The sequence below is a fragment of the Magnolia sinica genome, chromosome 13 (genome assembly GCF_029962835.1).
Source record: "Magnolia sinica isolate HGM2019 chromosome 13, MsV1, whole genome shotgun sequence".
NCBI lineage: Eukaryota > Viridiplantae > Streptophyta > Magnoliopsida > Magnoliales > Magnoliaceae > Magnolia > Magnolia sinica.
The window spans coordinates 19399447-19419238 of record NC_080585.1 but is presented as its reverse complement, the minus strand read 5'-3'; the positions used below and the strand labels follow the sequence as shown (position 1 = coordinate 19419238).

The 19792-nt window shown below is 38.5% G+C and overlaps 1 protein-coding gene across 2 annotated transcripts in view; it reads left to right on the top strand.

The window, feature by feature from the left end:
• The first annotated feature begins 3728 nt into the window (after positions 1 to 3728).
• The window catches only part of LOC131223102 (kinesin-like protein KIN-13B), a 28594-nt gene continuing 12530 nt past the window's right edge, over positions 3729 to 19792 (top strand). Inside the window, exons 1-4 of one of the 2 annotated variants that reach the window (XM_058218408.1) lie at positions 3729 to 4209; positions 4306 to 4500; positions 4817 to 5011; positions 5952 to 6059. In XM_058218408.1, coding sequence (XP_058074391.1) covers positions 4057 to 4209; positions 4306 to 4500; positions 4817 to 5011; positions 5952 to 6059 — 651 coding nt within the window. In that variant the 5' untranslated portion in view covers positions 3729 to 4056. The remainder of the gene's footprint in view (positions 4210 to 4305; positions 4501 to 4816; positions 5012 to 5951; positions 6060 to 19792) is intronic. The other variant, XM_058218407.1, reaches the window with a different exon arrangement.

The following is a 19792-nucleotide window of genomic DNA, read 5'->3' as shown; positions in this document are numbered from 1 at the left end:
AGGGCTTTAATTCAGAAAATGAGGCAAATCTAAAGTTTAAGTAGACCACACCACAAGGAGAAGTGCGAATTGAACGCCTAATGTTGGAAGACTACTTGGGAGACAAAAGTTTTGGAGGAAGCTGATGTTTATTTATTCCCTTGATACATGTATTTGTGACCTTATAAATAGGTTAGATGACAGAGGCATATCTGTGCGGACATTATCACCTAATTTCCTGTGGTCCGGTTCACTTGAGCTTACCAATTGCCTCATTTTGGAGATAGCATGGATCATATATATACATCACTAGAGTTGGGCATTGACTTGACTCGACTCGACTTGACTCGTTCGAACCTGACTCGACTTGAACTGAATGGGTGAGTCGGTCTGAACCGAGTAGGCTTCGCCCAATTCGATTTCAAACCGAGTCGAGTTCGAGTTACCCAGTAACTCAACCCAAAACTCGATTCGATGAAACTCAACTCGATCCGAAACCAACTTGACTCAGATTCAGATATATAGAATAAAATTTTTTAATTTTTAAGTATATCTAACCCTATACACTGCATCCGACCTCGATTCGATGTCAAACCTTCTCTCTCCCTCCCTCATCCTCCTTCTCTTCCAAACCTGACAACCACCCACCACCCTCCTCTCTTTCTCTCCTCTCCACTCCCTCCCTCCCTCCCTCCCTCCTCTTCCAAGCCCAGCAGCCACCCACCACCATCACCACCCTCCTCCTCCTCCTCCTCTCTCTCCTCTCCACTCCCTCCCTCATCTTCCAAGCCTGGCAACCACCCACCACCATCATCACCCTCCTCCTCCTCCTCCTCCTCCTCCTCCTCTCTCTCTCTCTCTCTCTCTCTCTCTCCTCTCCACTCCCTCCCTCCCTCATCTTCCAAGCCTAGCAGCCACCCACCACCCTCCCCCTCTCTCTCTCTCTCTCTCTCTCTCTCTCTCTCTCTCTCTCTCTCTCCTCCTCACTTCCTCCCTCCCTCCCTCATCTCTAGATCTGAATTTGTGCCAACTCAAACCGACTTTGTACTTTTGATCGGGTCGGACTCGGTTCGAATTAGTCTAGGCTAGATCTGGAATCGAATTGGTTCGGGCATACCAGACTCGGTATTGAGTCAAGTCGAGTTCGGGTTAGGCTATTTCAAAACCGGATCGAGTCAAGTCAGCCCTAACTCAGTCCGACTCGACTCGATACCTAGCTCTAACATGATAGATTTTATAGCTCCCCAACCTTATTCCATTTCATGATTTTTTACGTTGATTTTGAGCCACAATTATATAAGTATTTTTATCTCATTGAACTCCTCAAAAGTCATTATTATTTATTTACCATCATTTAAGAGTTGTTTGAATAGTCCCACTTATTTTATACTTACCATTGTTTGCCAAGTATCCTAAACTAGAAGATGGATGATTAATCACACTCTATTTCACTTGATTTGCATGAATGGACAATAACAAATTGGGTTTCTTGAAGATGAACGATTGCACAATTTTCACATCCATGCCTGTAACTCACCCAACAATTTAGTTGATTGACCCACAAGCCACAAGCCAGCTCAACTGAACACTGACTTGTCATTGACATGGGTTACGGGAATGTCAAGCTTTCCTAGAGGTCATGCTCATGTTATATCATTTTGTCCACCTACTTCGCCACCTCATTTTATGTCATGAAACCAAATATAAATGATATGTAGAACTCAAGTGGGCCACATGCATTACAAGAAAACCGTGAATTGAAAACCAGCTGTTGGAACCTTCTTACGGGCTGGGTACGAGCTCTGGATTAAACCCATGCTTGTGTTTTCCCTTGGTAGGAATCACCTTATGAGTTGGATGCCAGAGCATATGAAAACCATTTTGGCTTTAATAAAGTTCCAACAGCTGTGGTTTCGTTCTCACCATTTCTTGTGGCGTGGGTTAATTGAGTTTTGGATATCTATTAAAGTAATATAGTTAAATAAAAGAAGATAGGACAGATATAGTAAAATCATCACCGTGGATAATGCTTGTGGTTGCAAGGGATTCCTGACTACATGTAATTTCAACGGCGCACCCACCTAACTCACGGACCAAACCTACTTTGGATTCCTGAATCATAGACCTTACTGGCAGAATCGCTATCTGCAAACGCACCCAAGCAACGTGCAACACAAGCCACCGTGCACATGATAGCACACACGAATTCCCTTCGGATGTGGTTTGGCTACTCACCCCTGCACCAGCCAGCCAGCTTGCTGGTGTCAAACCTATGCGGGCTCTGTTTTTTATCCACACAATCAATTTGCCTGCTCATTTTAGGGCATGGGTCCAAAAACTAGGCAGATTTAAATCTCATGTGGACCACACTACATAAAACAGTAGGAATTGAATGGTTACCATTAAAAGCTTCCTATGGCCAACCGTAATATCGATTTACCATCCATCAGTAGACATTCAATCCCTGCTGTTTCATGTGGTGCGGTCCACCGAGATTTGGATCATTTTTACCCTCGTGCCTTAAAATGAGCTCTCAAAATGGATGAACAGGCAGATAAAACACATACCATGGTGGTGCTAATACCTGGGCACCAAGTCTGCTGGGACGTGTGTGATATCACTCATCAGCACCCTCCATCAGTTCTCCGGCTCGTGCTAGGGGTGAACTTTTGAGGAGGATCTCAAAAGCAGGTGGGGTGGGCCACATGAAATACTGGGGATGGAAACGCTCATCATTTCAAGCTTCACGGGGCCCACCACGACGTTTCTACGGCGTCAAGCTGTTCACAGGGAGATTCGTACCAGGATGAAGGGAAAATACAAATAAAAGCCTTATCCAGAACTGCTATGCGTCTCTTAAGAAGGTGTCATTGGTGGGTGCTCAATCCCCCACAGTGTCTTGTGGTGTGGCGCACTTAAGAGTTAGATCTCCATCGTTTTTGGGTTAGCATCTGAACAGGAGTTGCTAAAACTGATGGACGGACGGGATTTTACAATTCTATTGTGGTGGGTCGCACAGGATTTGGTTCGCAGCGTCCCAAATCCTATGAAAGTGGAAGACGGATTGGATTGAAGGCTGACCGTGCCAATACGGAAGTCCACCCTGGTCGCTGCTCCGTGGACCTCACCATTCTTTATCTATTTTATCCATACCGTCCATCCATTTTTAAAGCTCATTTTAAAGTACAATATGAAAAATTAAAAGATAAAAGTCTTATGTGGACCACACCACAGGAACACAGTGACGATTGAACGCCTACCATTAACAACTTCTTGGGGCCACAAAAGTTTTGGACCAAGCTGATATTTGTGTTTTCATTTCATCCACGTCTATGTATCCTTATCAACAGGTTGGATGGCAAAGAAACATTATAGTGGGCCCTGGGAAGTTTTTTATGGTGAGCGTTCAATCACTACCGTTTTCCAGTGGTGTGGTCCACCTGAGATTCAGATCCACATCATTTTTGGACCCATTTCATAAAATGAGTTGGAAAAATGGATAGACAGCGTGGATGGAACACATACATCATGACCAGGTCCACATAGCACCAACAAGTGGCTACATCGGTACCGGCAGGGTCAGTATGCAATCCGCGTCCTTGGTGGCCTTAAAGAGCAACGGACCCACCCCATGGATGTCCTCGATCCCTCACATCTGCACTGGCACGTACCACATATTCCACACATCTAAATCCTCAAATCCACGTGTAAAAATCTTCCGTTGGTCGAGGCTACTCAGTACTCACTACACTAGCCATCGTACGTCGTTCCCCAAAGCTGCCCGGTCTTCTTTTTCAAAGTTTTCAACTTTCAAACCCTTTCATTTCTCTTCTTCTTTATTCCTCTTCTTCTTCAGCTCGTCCCTAAAATATCATCTGCATTTAAAACCTCCATTACTCTTTTCTCCCAACAACAAAATAAGAACCAGGTCGTAGAAATCAGATTCTGTCTCTCTCTCTCTCTCTCTCTCTCTCTCTATCTGCATTGTTTCTTTCTCATATAAGCTGGAGATCGACTATAAATCCCTCCAAGGACTTCTATCAAACACCTAATTTCTCCATCTATTACATAAAAGAAATGAATGCCGTTGGGAGACAAATGCAGCAGCGATCTACTACTTCTTCTGCTCATCACCAGCGCCAGTACTCTGACAACTTCCTTGATTCCTCCTCCAACAGCAAATGGCTCCAATCAGCTGGCCTTCAACACCTCCAGTCCTCCAATGCGGCGGTAATCCGTCCCTCGATCTGCTCTTTTTATGCAGAAATCGATCTTCTGCTGCAGTTTCAGATGCTGATCATCGCTTTTTTTTAAAAAAATGTGTAGGATTATTCGAAAATATTCAGGAATGTTCATCGGAACGTTAATGGAGGTGCGGAGCTCTTCTCTGAGCCATCAACCCCGCCCGATTACTCACGGTCGTCGAGCCAGCGGAAGAATGGCGAGGATTCCGTCTCTCCAAATGAACTCAGCCCTGGGATCTTGGATCTGCATTCACTTGACACGGACCTTCTACCGGAAGTAAGAAAAGTCTTCATTTTCCTGTGTATACCGATGATTCTGTACTCATATCTGCTGTTTTGATTTTGAATTTGCAGTCATAGTTCAGTCAACTAGGACTTGATCCGTCATGCTTTCTCTTACCTAGAAAAGCAGTCTTTAATCTCTTTGATGGCATGGATCTCCTTTTTGTCAGGAAATATTGTAGAATTAGAGTTTGCTTCTACTGAAATTTTAGTGTTGGAGCTGTAGCCTGGCCATTGGAATTGGTATTTTTGTTCAAGTTCCGGTAGATCTACAACTGTTTTGCTGATATTTCATCCCATCTTGTCTTTAGGTGCCCGCTCCTGGGTTATATGATGGTCTTCCCTCCTATCATCCTTCTCGGGGCAGAAGCTTCGATGATTCAGAGCCATACTTTGCTACCACCAGACAGACAAACAGAACTCGAGAATTGCCAGAAAATAATCTTTCGAAGAGTTTCGCTGCAGATAGAGAGAAGACTAGTTCTGTCGCTAAGATCAAAGTAGTGGTATGTCTCTGCTGTATTCGGCAAATTCATTCCCTTTCTCTGTTTTATTGCTTGGCAAGCAATTATTTTTTTAATGAGGAACAGAAATTTCATCCCTGAAATTGTTTTGGGTGCTTCTGCTCAAGAAAAATATTAACATGCTTATCTTATATGTTGGGAATGCCTAGTTGATTTCCTTTTTAAATTTTTGTGAAAAATTATGATTTCATTAAGGGGAACAAGAGCTGTTCAAGAAAGAAGAGGTAGATTAAGAGATATGAAAATAATTTCTCAAACAGAGAAGACAGCCTGTAAATTCCCCATCCATGGAATTAGCATCTCCCCAAACATGAGCAAAGGAAATGTTTAGCTTAGATGCGAGGAGGCTAATCTCATCTGAGATAGAGGAGAGCTCCAAGGTTCTTCTCTGCCATTAAGAGCCCAGGAAATAACATTGAGGGGATCTCTTTCAGCAATAGTTGGGCCCCAAAACTTGGCTACATATAGTCATAGGCTTAGCCCTTAGCTTCAGTGCTGAACCCAGCTGCCCCAAAAAGAGAGAATCACCTAACCTTTATCATCTCTCTAACCACTCCCCTAATATCTCTCCACCCTGGATTCCCTATTGACGAAACATCGAAATTGAGCTTCCACCTACCAGTGGCGGGTGGAATATGCATATGGTCTCCAATTTATGGGGTTCATTGTCGATCACCAAAGACAATTCATAGAGAAAATCTGAGGTATGGATCTCCTAGAACTAAGGCGCCAAGGGCCCAGATATTAAGTCACATATTCTCCACCCCAAACGATAGATGGGTGGCTTTATCTTTAAAGATCCAGTTATTCTCTCTCTTGATCTCCCACTTGTGTAATTGATTTCTTGCACTATAATAGATGGTTTCCATAGTGTGTCTTCTAAGCAGTGTAAATTATTTAATTTATTGTCTGTTCAATGCAGGTGCGGAAGAGACCACTTAACAAAAAGGAAATATTGAAGAAAGAGGAAGATGTCGTAACTATAGAACCTAATATGAATTTTCTCACTGTTCATGAGACTAAACTCAAGGTGAGTGTGAGGTCCGTGTGCTTGCATGTTGTGGCTGTTTTAGATTTGCTTATGTTTTCAACCAATGGAATGTTTGCCTATTTACGATCAAGGTGCTCATGTTCCTCTTAGGCCTTTCTTCGTCATCATCAGGATGCGTTTTCAGTTGCTTAGTGGTTTTAGCTAAAAGGGGAAAAAAGAAGAAGCAAGACTGCAATTCTCATGATGACTAGATGCTTTCAACCTCTCGATTGCCCCTCGTAGAAGTTGGAATTGAATTTGGCTGTACAATTGATTGAAATCTGCAACATGGAACGTCTATTTGCTGCTTTTTATGTGTAACCTATTGCACAGTAGATGCTTCTCTTGCCAAGTTACTATTTATAGTTTCATAAGAAACTATCATTGCTGACCTCATCCTACACTCTTTCCATTTATTCTATGGTATGTGCTCAATGAAATTTATCATATATGTTAGTTTTTCCCCCCTTTGACTAACATGATATGGTGAGAAGTATAACTTCTACAAGTATGCCGGAGCATCTACCCAAGCTTATGGTCCTGTTACATCCTTCACTTTTTTAATAAAATGCGGTCTATAACAAGGTGTCATCAAGCAATTATCAATATGCAACATATGATGTTTAGTGATGCAGGACAATTAACCACTTACTCTAGAAGCTCGAATTGTTAGAGCATGACGAATTAATCCCTTTATCTCATAGCCCAGGCCTCAAATCCATGGGTTAGGTCCTCGGCCGAACCCTCCTCGTGGGCCCTAAATCTATGGGTTCCTCCCCCTTGTGGGTCCCAAATCTATGGGCTTCGCCTCACATAAGTCACCCGCCTCACACAGGCCCCAAATCCATGGGTTATGCAAGCCACCCACCCCGAGCGTGCCCCTGCATCCCACGGGCCACCCCACTCGAGCCCGGTGGGAAAATGCCCCCCTATTAATCACCGCTTTTTCAACCTTTCCATGTGAAATGTCATCTACTACTGAACCTCTCCACCGATAACCAATTAGCAGATCTAATGTTAAGATCATTTTCCCAATGCTAATGTTAAAGGCGAATTTATCCCTTTATCTTATAGCTTAGGCCCCACATCCAGTTGGGAAGGGTTGTTTTTTCTCGGGTTTAGCGTGGCCCATCAAATCAAATAAGAAAGAATCTTGCTCCCTCGTAGGCCCCAAATCCATGTGCTTCGCCTCACATGAGTCACACGCCTCACATGGGCCCCAAATCCGTGAGTTATGCGGGCCATCCACCACGAGTATGCCCCTGCATCTCACAGGCCACCCCACTTGAGCCCGGTGTGAAAATGCCCTCGCATCATTTAGTGAGGCGAGAAATTGCAACCACAAAGCCGGACATTAGTGTTTGATGCACAATAGTGCACACTCTGTGAGGATGCACATGAAATGATTCAGGGATGGGGACACTCATTACAAGTGTAGGGTGTCGTATTCGGTATTGCCCTGCCTTTTGTCACCGACGAATTGTCAATTTTGAAGAAACACTCCACTTGAATGTTTGATTATGTGGACTATTTTCGTAAAGGTTGAGGATTTGGCCTGTTGCCATGTGGGTGGATGGTGCACTCATATTCACAATGGTGGATTTGGTATGGTTTCATGCAGTTTGTGTGCCAATGCTCGAAATGCATATGCAAACAGCAGACTTGATTCTTACTTTATTATTTATTTATCAGGATTTTTTATGTGTAAATAACTGCAATACTTTATTCGAGTCTAAAACTTCATTATTTTAATTATTTTAATGGACATGTTAGCAAATTTTACTTTTGTTGTATTTGACATAGGTTGTTTGGGGTAGACAAGTTATCCGTTGTTCGTCTAACTCTATAACCTATTTATGCATGAGAACTGAGAAAAATAAGGTGAGTCTATTCCCAAAAATGGGGGTATCAATGGGGTGGTTCAAGTTAGCTCCTAGAGTTCCCAGAGCCAATCTCATTGGGATCAAGTCTACTATTGTTTGGTCCTCTCCTATCATGTTCGGCTCTTGTCTTTTGAGGATCCAACCTGGATCCAGTGTTTTAGTATTAGTAATTTGGTATCGATGCATGTATCACACCCTTGGGATATGGAAACATATCTGGTATCACATGGGAAAAATTGAATGTATTACGTAATGCGTTGTTGTTTTTAGGAAGCATTGGGAAAATTTGTCGAACTTTTTGGTGAAACTTCAGGAGATGTTAAAAAAGACATTAATACACTTAAAACTTCAAGATCACCAATAAAAAAAAAAACACAATTAGCTTGCTTTGTATAGGGTTCTAAACTATACGTTGTTTGACAAAAGTGATGCAACTATATTCAAAATCAGTTAATATAATTTGTAAATCGTAAAAGAGATGTATGGAAACATAACCTATACATTTAAAAGCCAAATCTTTCCTACAATGTACAATGCATATATTTAAAAAATATTTTTAATATTTTTTTAATATTTTAAAATAAATAAATGAGTGTGGCTAATGTTAAGATCATTGTATGCATAAATACATAAATATAAGGCATAAATAACATCCATTTAATGTATTTTTCCATTTAAAATTTTTTTAAATACTTTTAATTCTTTTTTTTTTTTAATAAATTCCAAAAAATTTCGTCAATATGTAGATTAGCCTCCAAGCATTCTCACATGATTTTCCACACTTTAATTGTAAGCTAAATAGAGGAAATTTTCAAAAATTTCCTGAAATTCCCTAAATTTCCCCAAATTCGAAAAATTGAAGGTCATAATCCATGATTGAACATGCAACACATGGAAAATCATCGATCACTAACTTCATTTCACACATTTTAAGCAATTTAAACAAGAGAAAATAATTTAAATTAGTAAAAACTCATCAATTGGGTTTCTTGTACCACATGCTCTCTGATCTTGACTTATGCACCCAAATTTCCTGTTCTCTCTAAACGAAAATGAATGGTTGAAATTTCCTTTGCAATGTAATTGATTGCTTGCCTCCAAGTGCAGAGGTTCGTAAGTAACATCCTGTGAATACAAGGTCGATCCCACCAGGAGATGATCCTGTGAATACAGGGTCGATCCCACCAGGAGATGGTCTATGAGAATGAAAAAAATCAAAATGCAAAACTAAGTAATGACAACTAAACGGATGATTTGATTTTGAAGGTTTTGAATGTATAAAATTCAATTAATTTGAAAACAACACCCAAGCTTCAAAGTTCCACACATAGGTTAATGTTCCATAAGTCATGATGACTTTGATAACACAATTAGGATCTGAGCACTATGGTTAGCTTAATCGGAAAATAAAATAGTTTAAATATTTTTAATAAATGATATAAAAGATTAGAGAATCATGGATTAACATTATTGATTTATATTCTCAAGTGCTGGTGATTTTAAGCATTCAATATCCATGAGATAATGAAGCAAGGAAATGTAGCAGGATGAGAGCATCTCCCATCTAGGAAATCTAATTGATCTAGGTTAAGCCTATCCATCAATATGGATCTCATATGATGGAAACATATGGATCTCACATGAGGATTAAAAACCTAAACATAGATAATTGATAACATGCATACACCATTCATCTCATCATTAAAAACAACCAATCATTATAATTTATAAAATCATTCAACCAATGTGCTTCCCTTCTAGCTTGGGTTAGAGGGAACTAGAAAAACATAACTAAAATAGAAATAAAAAGCAACAAGAAAGAATAAAAAACTTGTAAAGAAAATGAAATTAAAACTTTGAAACTTTCCAAAAACCCTAGATAAAATTCTCTAAAACCCTAGATCTTGCTTAGGAATGCCTTGGAATGATGCTTAGGAATGCCCTGGGAAGCCCTATTTACAAGTGGAGAACTTCCTTCTTCAAACTGGTTTGAAAAATTCGGAAACTGCCTCAAATTTTCTCACTCCACGTAGGCTCTGCGTCGATGACATCGAACAACCGTCGATGTCATCTAAGACTCATTCGATGTCATGTAAGACTCATTCGATGTCATCGAAGACTGGCTTCGATGACAGCTTCAATGTCATTTAAGCTCAAATCCTGCGAATTTTTGCACTAATTTCTGCACTTTCTTCCTTTTCCACTTGGTTTTCTTGACTCTTAGGGTCTTGAAATCTTCAATCTTGGTCTCCAAAGTCCATTATTTTACTTGGTGATTCTTGAGCATCAAATCCATGCTTTTGACATTCTTTTCAATCCAAGCTCTTAAACTCACCTTGCAATACAAACATGTATAAAATATACCATTAAACAGTATCATGTTCATAAAATCAAGATATAAATGAGGAAAAATATGCAATATTTGCCACTCAACACACTCCCAACCAACATTTTGCTAGTCCCGAGCAAAATAAGCGAAAAAAATAAAAATAAGAATAAAAATTAATTCTAGAAAAATTAAAATGGAAACAAAAATTCTAACTACACCACTTTCGCAGGTAATCTCAATTGCATTTAGCATATGTAACAAGCCTTTAAACCCCTATGTTTCCCCTAGTGGACGAGTTATAGTCTCGTAAGAGTTTCCAGAAATGTTATCCACAAATATTGAAAACATGAAAAATAGTTCAACACTCAGAAATTTATACAATTATGCCTCCATTTATCATATGAATTTCAGAATAAAATAATACTTACCTTAAGTCTGAAGTTAGAATCTTAATTTCCTAATCTATTACATTCTTGAGTTCAGAGATCTAATCAAAATTTAAAATAGTTATGATCCAATATATTTAGGTGCTCAGTGACACTAGTCTAACTTTGAGAAATATGGATGTTCCCTATCCTAATTCCTTTCAATCATCCCAAAAATATGAAATCTCTAGTTATCTCATTCCTGCATGCCCTTTCTTCTTTTATCATTATATCCTCATTATTATAGACCACCTTTAGATGAAGATTCCCACCGGGTTTGCTTCATAACCTAAGGTATCGTAATTGTAACGGTAACAGTAATGGATACTTAGGTATCCTTACTCCGGATTATTGACGATTGTTATGGTCATAAATTTTTTTTTTTTTCCTTTCTATTCTCTGTTTAAAGCATATGTTAATGGTACTAGTTCATTTAACATTGTTTGAATCAAAATTTGTTATTCTAGTTCATATATCATATTCCTCACTTAGTTAGCTAGGGTATATTGTGAATTCAGTACATCAAATTACAACTCACTCTAAAATAGTGATTAGATAATCAAAATCGAGTCTATAATTTTCAGTTATCAGAATTCTGACTACTATCAACCTAGACTAAGTATTAACTCTACCTTTGGAATTCACACAATATCATGTTCACATTCTTGTATATAAAAAAATTTATTTTGAAAATGTTGAAAAAATTTCCCATAAACCTAAAAAATAAACTTAAACCTAAAAAAAACTCACATGGATGACTATCCACACCCCTCAACCTAAAACCTACATTGTCCCCAATGTAATGATACATGTAATGTAGATAACAATAAAAGTAAAAGAAAGGGTGGATAGTACCTGCCATGAATATTATACAAATCCTAAGTGTCACAAAAAAAATGAATATTATACAAATCCAACACAAATGTTCCGTCAAACTAGGAGCATCAATCCGAATATTCTGGCTCATGAAGAGGGACGGACTCCTTTCTCAAATGAAAGTTTTCTACATAAGGCTTCAATCTCTGACCATTAACCTTGTACACATTGCCATTACATGGATTCTCAATGTCAACAGCCCTATGAATATAAACATTCTTCACAATAAAGGGGCCTGTCCATCTTGATCTTAACTTTCCTGGAAAGAATTGGAGACGAGAATTGTACAATAGGACCATTTGCTGAGTTTCAAAATTCTTCCTTAAGATGTTTTTGTCATGAAAAGCTTTGGTCTCCTTTTTGTAGATTTTAGAATTTTCATAGGAGTCTCCACAGCTCTCTAATTCATTCAACTCTAATTTCCTTTGTCTACTTGCTTGGTCCATATCAAAGTTTAACTTCTTTATTGCCCAGTATGCTCTATGTTCCAATTCCACAGGCAAGTGACAAGCCTTCCCATACACCAATCTGTATGGGGACATTCCAATTGGAGTCTTATAAGCAGTCCTATAAGCCCATAAAACGTCAGATAGTCTGAGGGACCAATCCTTCCTATCTGGCCTTATAGTTTTCTCCAAAATGTGCTTGATTTCTCGATTAGAAATCTCAGCTTGTCCACTCGTTTGTGGGTGGTATGGGGTGTTCACTTTATGTTTGATGCCATATTTCTTCATCAAAGCCTCAAATGTCTTATTACAAAAGTGAGACCCGCCATCACTAATGATGGCCTTTGGAGTTCCAAATTTAGAAAAAAATATATTTCTTGAGGAATTGTATGACCACTTTGTTGTTATTGGTCCTACTTGGAACTGCCTCATTCCATTTGGAAACAGTCCACACCAACCAATATATAAAGAAATTCAAAAGAAAATGGAATTGGGCCCATAAAATCAATACTCCAACAATAAAAAATCTCCAATGGTAAAATTGGGGATAAAGGCATTATGTTGCGCTGGGACACTCTTCCCAATCTTTGACATCTATCACAAACAACACAGAAAGCATGTGTGTCTTTAAACATGGTGGGCCAGTAAAAACCACATTACAGGATTTTTGCAGTGGTTTTCTTAGCAGAAAAATGGCCACCACATGCTTTCATGTGGTAAAAGAAAATAACACTCTGAACTTCATCCTCTGGGACATAACGTCTAAAAATTTAATCAGTCCCATATATATATCAATACGGGTTATTCCAGAAGAAGTTCTTAACCTCGTTTTCAAAGCGCTTTCTATCTTGTGACTTCCAATGATATGACATTTTTCCCGTTATAAGATAGTTCACTATATCCACATACCAAGGCAATTTGGAGATCGCAAATAATTGTTCATCAGGGAAAGTGTCCTGGATATGCATCTTCTCAGTGGAATCGTCTAATACTAATCTGGAAAGGTGGTCGGCCACTACATTCTCTACTAATTTATTATCTTTTATCTCTAAGTCAAATTCTTGGAGTAGGATCCATTTCAAAAGTCTTGGCTTTGCATCCTTCATAGATAGCAAATATTTCAAAGCCGAGTGGTCCGTGAAAATGACCACTTTGGATCCCAACAATCCCAACAAGTAGGATTTAAACTTATTCAAAGCAAAAACTATTGCGAGTAATTCCTTTTCAGTTGTTGAGTAGTTCACTTGGGCTGAGTTTAGAGTTCTACTCGCATAATTAATAACATAGGGCCGTTTATCTTTCCTTTGACCCAAAACAACCCCTAGGCATAATCACTTGCATCGCACAGTAGTTCAAAAGGAAGTGTCCAATCTGGATAGGTGCAGTGGTAAGGGATGATTTAATTTTATTAAAGGCACTTGCACACGCATCTGTCCACTTAAATGGGACATCCTTTTGAAAAAGATTTGTCAAGAGTCTAGTAATGTCACTAAAGTCCTTGATGAATCTTCTATAAAAAACCGACGTGCCCTAGAAGTGATCTAAAATCTCTAACAGTTCGGGGAATAGGTAGATTAGCAATAATGCCCAGTTTTGAGCGATCTACCTTGATTTCATTTTTGGAGATAACATGGCCCAGAACAATTTCCTTTTGAACCATGAAATGACATTTCTCCCAATTTAAGACAAGGTGTTTTTCTTCACACCTAGATAAGATGAGATAAATTGTTGAGGCATTCTTCAAAACTACTCCCAAATACAGAGAAGTCGTCCATGAAAACCTCAAAAAACTTCCCAACCATATTTGAAAAATACTTAACATACACCGTTGGAAAGTTGCTGGGGCGTTACACAATTCAAATGACATCCGTTTGAAAGCAAACGTGCCAAATGGACAAGTGAACGTGGCTTTCTCTTGGTCTTTTAGGGCTACCTTTATTTGGTTATATCTGGAATATCCATCAAGAAAACTATAGGAGTGACCTGCTACCCTCTCTAAAACTTGATCAATAAATGGTAGAGGGAAATGGTCCTTCTTTGTGACTTGGTTTAATTTTCTATTATCAATGCAAACATGCCAACCTGTTGACACGTGTTGGTTTGAGTTCATTATTAGAATTTTGCACGATAGTTATTCCGGATTTCTTTGGGACTACTTGAGTTGGACTCACCCAAACACTATCGGATATTGGGTAGATGATTCCCACATCCAACAATTTGATCACTTCATTTTTTACTACTTCCATCATGTTTGGATTAAGACGCCTTTGAGGTTGTCTAATTGGTTTGGCATCCTCATCAAGGTGGATCCGATGGGTGCATATGGAAGGGCTTATACCCTTAATATCAGAAATGGTCCAGCCTAAGGCTCCTTTGTGGCCCCTTAGAACATTCAACAATTTAATCTTTTGATCCTTGTCTAAAAATAAAGAGATCACCACAGGATAAGTTTTATTTTCACCTAAGTATACACACTTAAGCTCATTTGGTAGTGGTTTTAAATTAAGCTTTGGAATATTGGTTGGTGATGGCAGAGGTCGCGAGTCCTTGATAGATAGGATTTGAGTGCGCGGTCTCCATTGGTACATACCAATGTCCTGGGTGGTAGTGCTCTCATTATCATCATAAATTTCAGCAAACACTTTCTAAATTAGAATTTTTCAAGTCCCCAAAGGCTTTAATCAATTCCTTAGATAGGCTAGGTTCTAATTCCTCTTCCTCTATCAAGCAGTCCATAAAATTCAGCTCATGGATCTCATTATTTTCCATGGGCTGCTTACAGAGATTGAAAATATTGAGTTCTAAAGTCATGTTACCAAAAGACAACTTCATCATTCCATTCCTACAATTTATGATTGCATTTGAAGTTGCTAGGAATGGACAACCTAAAATGATGGGAACTTGAGTGCTAGCCAAGGTGTCCCATATTGGTATCGGTTGGCGTAACGGTAACCTCCAAAACCGATGCGGATACGAGGGCGTAACGGCCCGTAACGGCGCAAATTTTTTTTTTTTGCCAAAGAAATATGAAAAAATATGGATTAAATCTGGAATATTCTAAGCATTCCAAATATGCATTCATTTATAAATTGGAACATGTTTATAGTGGTGTAACGGTCCACTCTTTGGTGAGAAGTTGTATCGGACTGTCTGATGAATTTATGAACCAGATAACCTGAATTTGACTACAAAATTCATAGATTTAATTTTCTAACTATCTACTATCAATGATAGATATATTAGAATGAATGTAATATGAAAATATCTTACATTTAGGTGTTTGCAATTATTTTTGAGGGCCAAAATTCATGCGTAAATAGAAAAAAAAATATATAAAAAAAATATAAAATTGCACCCCAAATATGTAAAATGCACATTAACATGTTCTACTATGATTAACACATCATATGACATCATTAAAACAGCAAAAGAATCATTAAAAAATGATTTTTCAAATTTTCAAAAAAAGGGCCGAAATAAATGCGTAAATAGAAAAAAATATAAAAAAAATATAAAATGGCACCCCAAATATGTAAAATGCACATTAACATGTTCTACTATGATTAACACATCATATGGCATCATTAAAACAGCAAAAGAATCATTAAAAAATGATTTTTCGAATTTTCAAAAAATGGCCGAAATAAATGCGTAAATAGAAAAAATATAAAAAAATATATAATGGCACCCCAAATCTGTAAAATGCACATTAACATGTTCTACTATGATTAACACATCAAATGGCATGATTAAAACAACAAAAGAATCATTAAAAATTGATTTTTCGAATTTTAAAAAAAGGGGCCAAAATTCATGCGTAAATAGAAAAAAATATAAAAAATTATTAAATGGCACCCCAAATCTGTAAAATGCACATTAACATGTTCTACTATGATTAACACATCATATGACATGATTAAAGCAACAAAACATATTAAAAAAAGTATAAATACCTATTTATGACGAATTTCTGAAAAATGGCCCACCGAGCTTTGATTCAAAAAAATCTGTAATGTAATGTGTTTTTATCTCAAATATCTAGCCAAGGTTGGTCGAAATTAGTAGTAGGAGTGAGAAACAGTTTGGAAGCAAGAAGTTTCAAAAAAACAGCAAAAGGAGAGCTTAAAATAGGAAAAAAAAAGTTACCGTTATGGGCCCGTAACGGCCCGTTTCGGCCGTTACACCCCGTAACGGGCCCGTATCGGCCGATACGGGTACAAAATCGGGTATCGGCCAATACGACCCCGAAACGCGTAACGGTTTCCACTGTTACCGTTACATATCGGCCGTAACGGCCGATACGTAACCGTTTTGGCACACCTTACTGCTAGCATTCACACATGGTTCAGTGTCTAGTACAATAAAATCCACGGGGAAGTAGAATTGCTCCACTTGGACTAACACGTCCTTTAAGATTCCCCTCGGTACCTTAATGGAGCGGTCAGCGAGTTGGAGTGTAATCGTGGTTGGTTTAAGCTCGCCTAACCCCATTTGTTGGTAAACTGAATAAGGAACTAGTTGACACTTGCACCCAAATCTAGCAAAGCATGCTCATTTTGGAAATTCCCAATAATACATGGAATAGTGGGACTTCCTGGGTCTTTGTATTTGAGTACGACCATTTTTTGAATGATAGCGCTCACTTTCTCAGTGAGGAAGGCCTTCGTGTGCACGTTTGATTTCTACTTTACAGTGCACAAGTCCTTGAGATATTTAGCATATGATGGAATTTGTCTAATGACATCAAGCAGAGAAATATTAAAAGTAACCTTTTGGAGCACATCCAACACCTCTTGATATTTCATGGGGACGGTTGGGTTCCGAAGTCTAGATGGGAACGGAAATGGAGGCTCATGTGACTTAGTCACTTTATCCTTTTGTTGTTGTAGCTCTTGAACCTTAAACGGTTCATCATTCTCTTGAGACAGTGACTCATCCTCCGGTATTTCTACCGGTTGCATTATCTTATTATCGACCTCTTTTCCATTTCTCAAGGTAATGATGACCTTAGCTTGTTCATGATGTAGCTCACTTGGATTTGAGTCTCCAATGAAATGTGTATTTCTAGGCTTTGACACAGGTTGAGAAGGGTGCTTTTTTCCCTAACATTTAATTGAGTCTCAATCCTAGCCACGACCGTCTTTAATTCCTGATTTGATTGGATTAGAGACTGATTCATTTGAGCTTGAGAGTTCATGAATGCAGTCAATGCATCCTCCATAGATGATCGCTTTGGTGGGGCCACATATGGTGCATTGTTAGATGCCCCAAAGAAGTTGTTTTGTGGAGGGCCTTGAGGTGCATTGGGCACATTAATTTGTGGTCCATTCCTCCAACTAAGATTATGATGGTTACGCCAATTTGGATTGTAAGTGTTTCCCATTGGTTGCATAATTGACCTTTAGTAGTTATTTATAGCATTTGCTTGGCCATGCTCATGCGTGATATTTTGTACAACTGGGATTATTGGACAATCCTTTTTGTCATGGTCTGCATCACCACAAATGCTACAAAAATTACCTAAGGAAGTATTTTCTTTAACCATATCAACCTTCCTAATTTCCAAGGCTTTGACCTTTCTAGCCAATGCAGCGAATTTTGCATTAAGGTCGTCTTCCTCTCTTAGGACATACATCCCCGCTTTCTCTCTAGGAATGAGTCTAGTTTGATCTGGTTTAGCAAAGACATCCCATGTCTGAGTATTCTCTGCTAACATGTATAGAAAATCCCAAGCCTCATTATGATCTTTGTCAAGAAAGGTTCCACCGCACATCATCTCTATGAATTGATGGGTATCCATGGTGAGCCCCTTTCGGAACACATCAATCAAGTGCCGCCATGGTTCATAACCATGATGTGGGCAAGTGAGTAGAAGGTCTTTGAAGCGCTCTTAAGCTTGAAAAAAACAGTTCATTCCCCTTTTGGGAGAATGACATGATTTCTTGTTTCAGTGCTTTTGTTTTGTGCTTGGGAAAGAATTTTTTCAAAAACTCTCTACTTAAGGCTTGCCATGTAGTGATGATATGAGGTCTTAGAGAGTTGAGCCATGCTTTGGCCCGATCCTTTAGAGAAAATGAGAATAACCTAAGTTTGAGTACATCCCTGTTGCCATTGTTTACTTGTAATGTTACGATTACTTGCTCAAAGTCCTTGAGGTGCAAGTAGGGGCTTTCAGAATCCAAGTCATGAAATTTAGGAATCAATTGAATCACACCTGGTTTAAAATCAATGTTCCCTGTGTGAGTAGGGAACACTATGCAAGATGGTAAAGTTGATCTCTCAGGGTGTAAATGTTCACGTAAAGTCTGTAGTTGGTGTAACACATTCCTATGAACTTCATTCTCATCCTCAAGAGGAGGATTGCGTTGATTTTCTCTGTTTTGGATTAGAGTTGGATCTGACAAATTTGGATTTGCATTATCAACTGGGTCTGCCATGGAATCCAAGTGGTGTTGATTGCCTTTCCTAAATGAATGATCAAGGCCTGAGACTAGTCCACCTTAGGAAGAGAGTCGATTGTTTTGATCTCTACTCCAACGGGACGTAAACCATCCACACCACACAACAAAAACCACAAATTCAAATAACAAGTATGATACTTAAAATAAAAATAAAAACTTAACCAACAATCCAGGCGGCAGAGCCGACCATGAGGGTTCAATCAACAAAGCAAAATAAATCAACAACATAGGCGGCAGAGCTGACCATGAGGGTTCAATCCACAAAATAAAATAAACAAAAAGAAAGTAAAACTAATGCAAAAAATTAAACTACGCTAATTTGGAAAATAGATTCAGCGGATGATCTTTGTGATCAAACAACAACTGTAGGACAACCATAGCACTTGGGTGACCGAAATCCCAAGTAGGGCAACCTTGTGAGGGTTCAATCCACAAAATAAAATAAACAAAAAGAAAGTAAAACTAATGCAAAAAATTAAACTACGTTAATATGGAAAATATATTCAGCGGATGATCTTTGTGATCAAACAACAACTGTAGGACAACCATAACACTTGGGTGATGAAATCCCAAGCAGAGCAATGTTATGTCACAGTTAGTGCTTGAAAGACCTAATTGAATTTACTTTTAAAATAAAACAAAAAATCTACAGAATTTTTGGAGGGTTTGGAAGAGAACTTACCTTAAATATCTTGCACAGATCTAATCTATGTCCATCTCCCCTCGGCAACGACATCAAAAACTTGATTGCTTACCTCCAAGTGCAGAGGTTCGTAAGTAATATCCTGTGAATACAGGGTCGATCCCACAGGGAGATGATCTATAAGAATGAAAAAAATCAAATGCAAAACTAACTAAGTAATGGAAACTAAACGGATGATTTGATTTTTAAGGTTTTGAATATATGGAATTTAATTAATTTGAAAACAACACCCAAGCTTCAAAGTTCCACACATAGGTTAATGTTCCATAAGTCATGATAACTTTGATAACACAATTAGGATCTGAGCACTATGGTTAGCATAATCGGAAAATAAAACAGTTTAAATATTTTTAATAAATGATATAAAAGAGTAGAGAATCATGGATTAACATCATTGATTTATATTCTCAAGCGCCAGTGATTTTAAGCATTCAATATCCATGAGATAATGAATCAAATAAATGTAGTAGGTTGAGAATATCTCCCATCTAGGAAATCTAATTGATCTAGGTTAAGCCTATCCATCAATATGGATCTCATATGATGGAAACATATGGATCTCACATGAGGATAAAAAACCTAAACCTAAATAATTGATAACATGCATACA